At 53.9% G+C, this 497-nt stretch overlaps 1 protein-coding gene across 1 annotated transcript; it reads right to left on the bottom strand.

Moving 5' to 3' along the window:
* Positions 1-2: 2 nt before the first annotated feature.
* On the bottom strand, positions 3-497 carry DQ04_25811000 (hypothetical protein; the record flags this gene model as incomplete). The annotated part of the gene is made up of 1 exon (XM_009318302.1): positions 3-497. A coding segment is annotated over one exon (495 nt), but the record flags the coding sequence as incomplete, so codon positions are not given.

Below are 497 nucleotides of genomic sequence, written 5' to 3'. Positions count from 1 at the left end.
ACCAGCATGTAGTCGGAAGCCATGGTGCCACTCGGGAGATTGGGTGCCCACGAGACGACCATACCGTAATACGGATGGAGTGTAGCAAAATCCGCATTGGTCTCTCCAATCAGCATGAAGTCCATGCTTTTATTGCTCGTCCGAGGAATGGCAGTGCTTGAAATGTCAGGACGCCCTGTAACGACCAAATCCCAACGTCCTGAAGTCGCCCCAGTAATAGGCAGGAACGTAATGGCATTAGTTTTCTCGTCCAGAGTCGCTGGCCATCCAGGAATGAGGACTGAGGTGTAGTACGAGGCGGAGAGGTCCAAATCAATCAGCGTTTGGGCATTGCTAACCTCGCAGGTGTACGTGATGGTGACATAACTGAGTATTACGCTGGGAAAGCAGTTCGTGAGTGTCACCGATGGATCGTCGTCGGCTGCAGGCGTGGCCATTCTCGTTCGGGGGACCATGTCACCAGCCGCAGCAGCAGCACAGCGAAGAAACGGTTCAGC

This window comes from Trypanosoma grayi, assembly GCF_000691245.1.
Source record: "Trypanosoma grayi strain ANR4 Tgr_2581_V1, whole genome shotgun sequence".
Taxonomy (NCBI): Eukaryota; Euglenozoa; class Kinetoplastea; order Trypanosomatida; family Trypanosomatidae; genus Trypanosoma; species Trypanosoma grayi.
The sequence above is the reverse complement of the archived record's forward strand: the minus strand, read 5'-3'. Positions and strand labels throughout refer to the sequence as shown.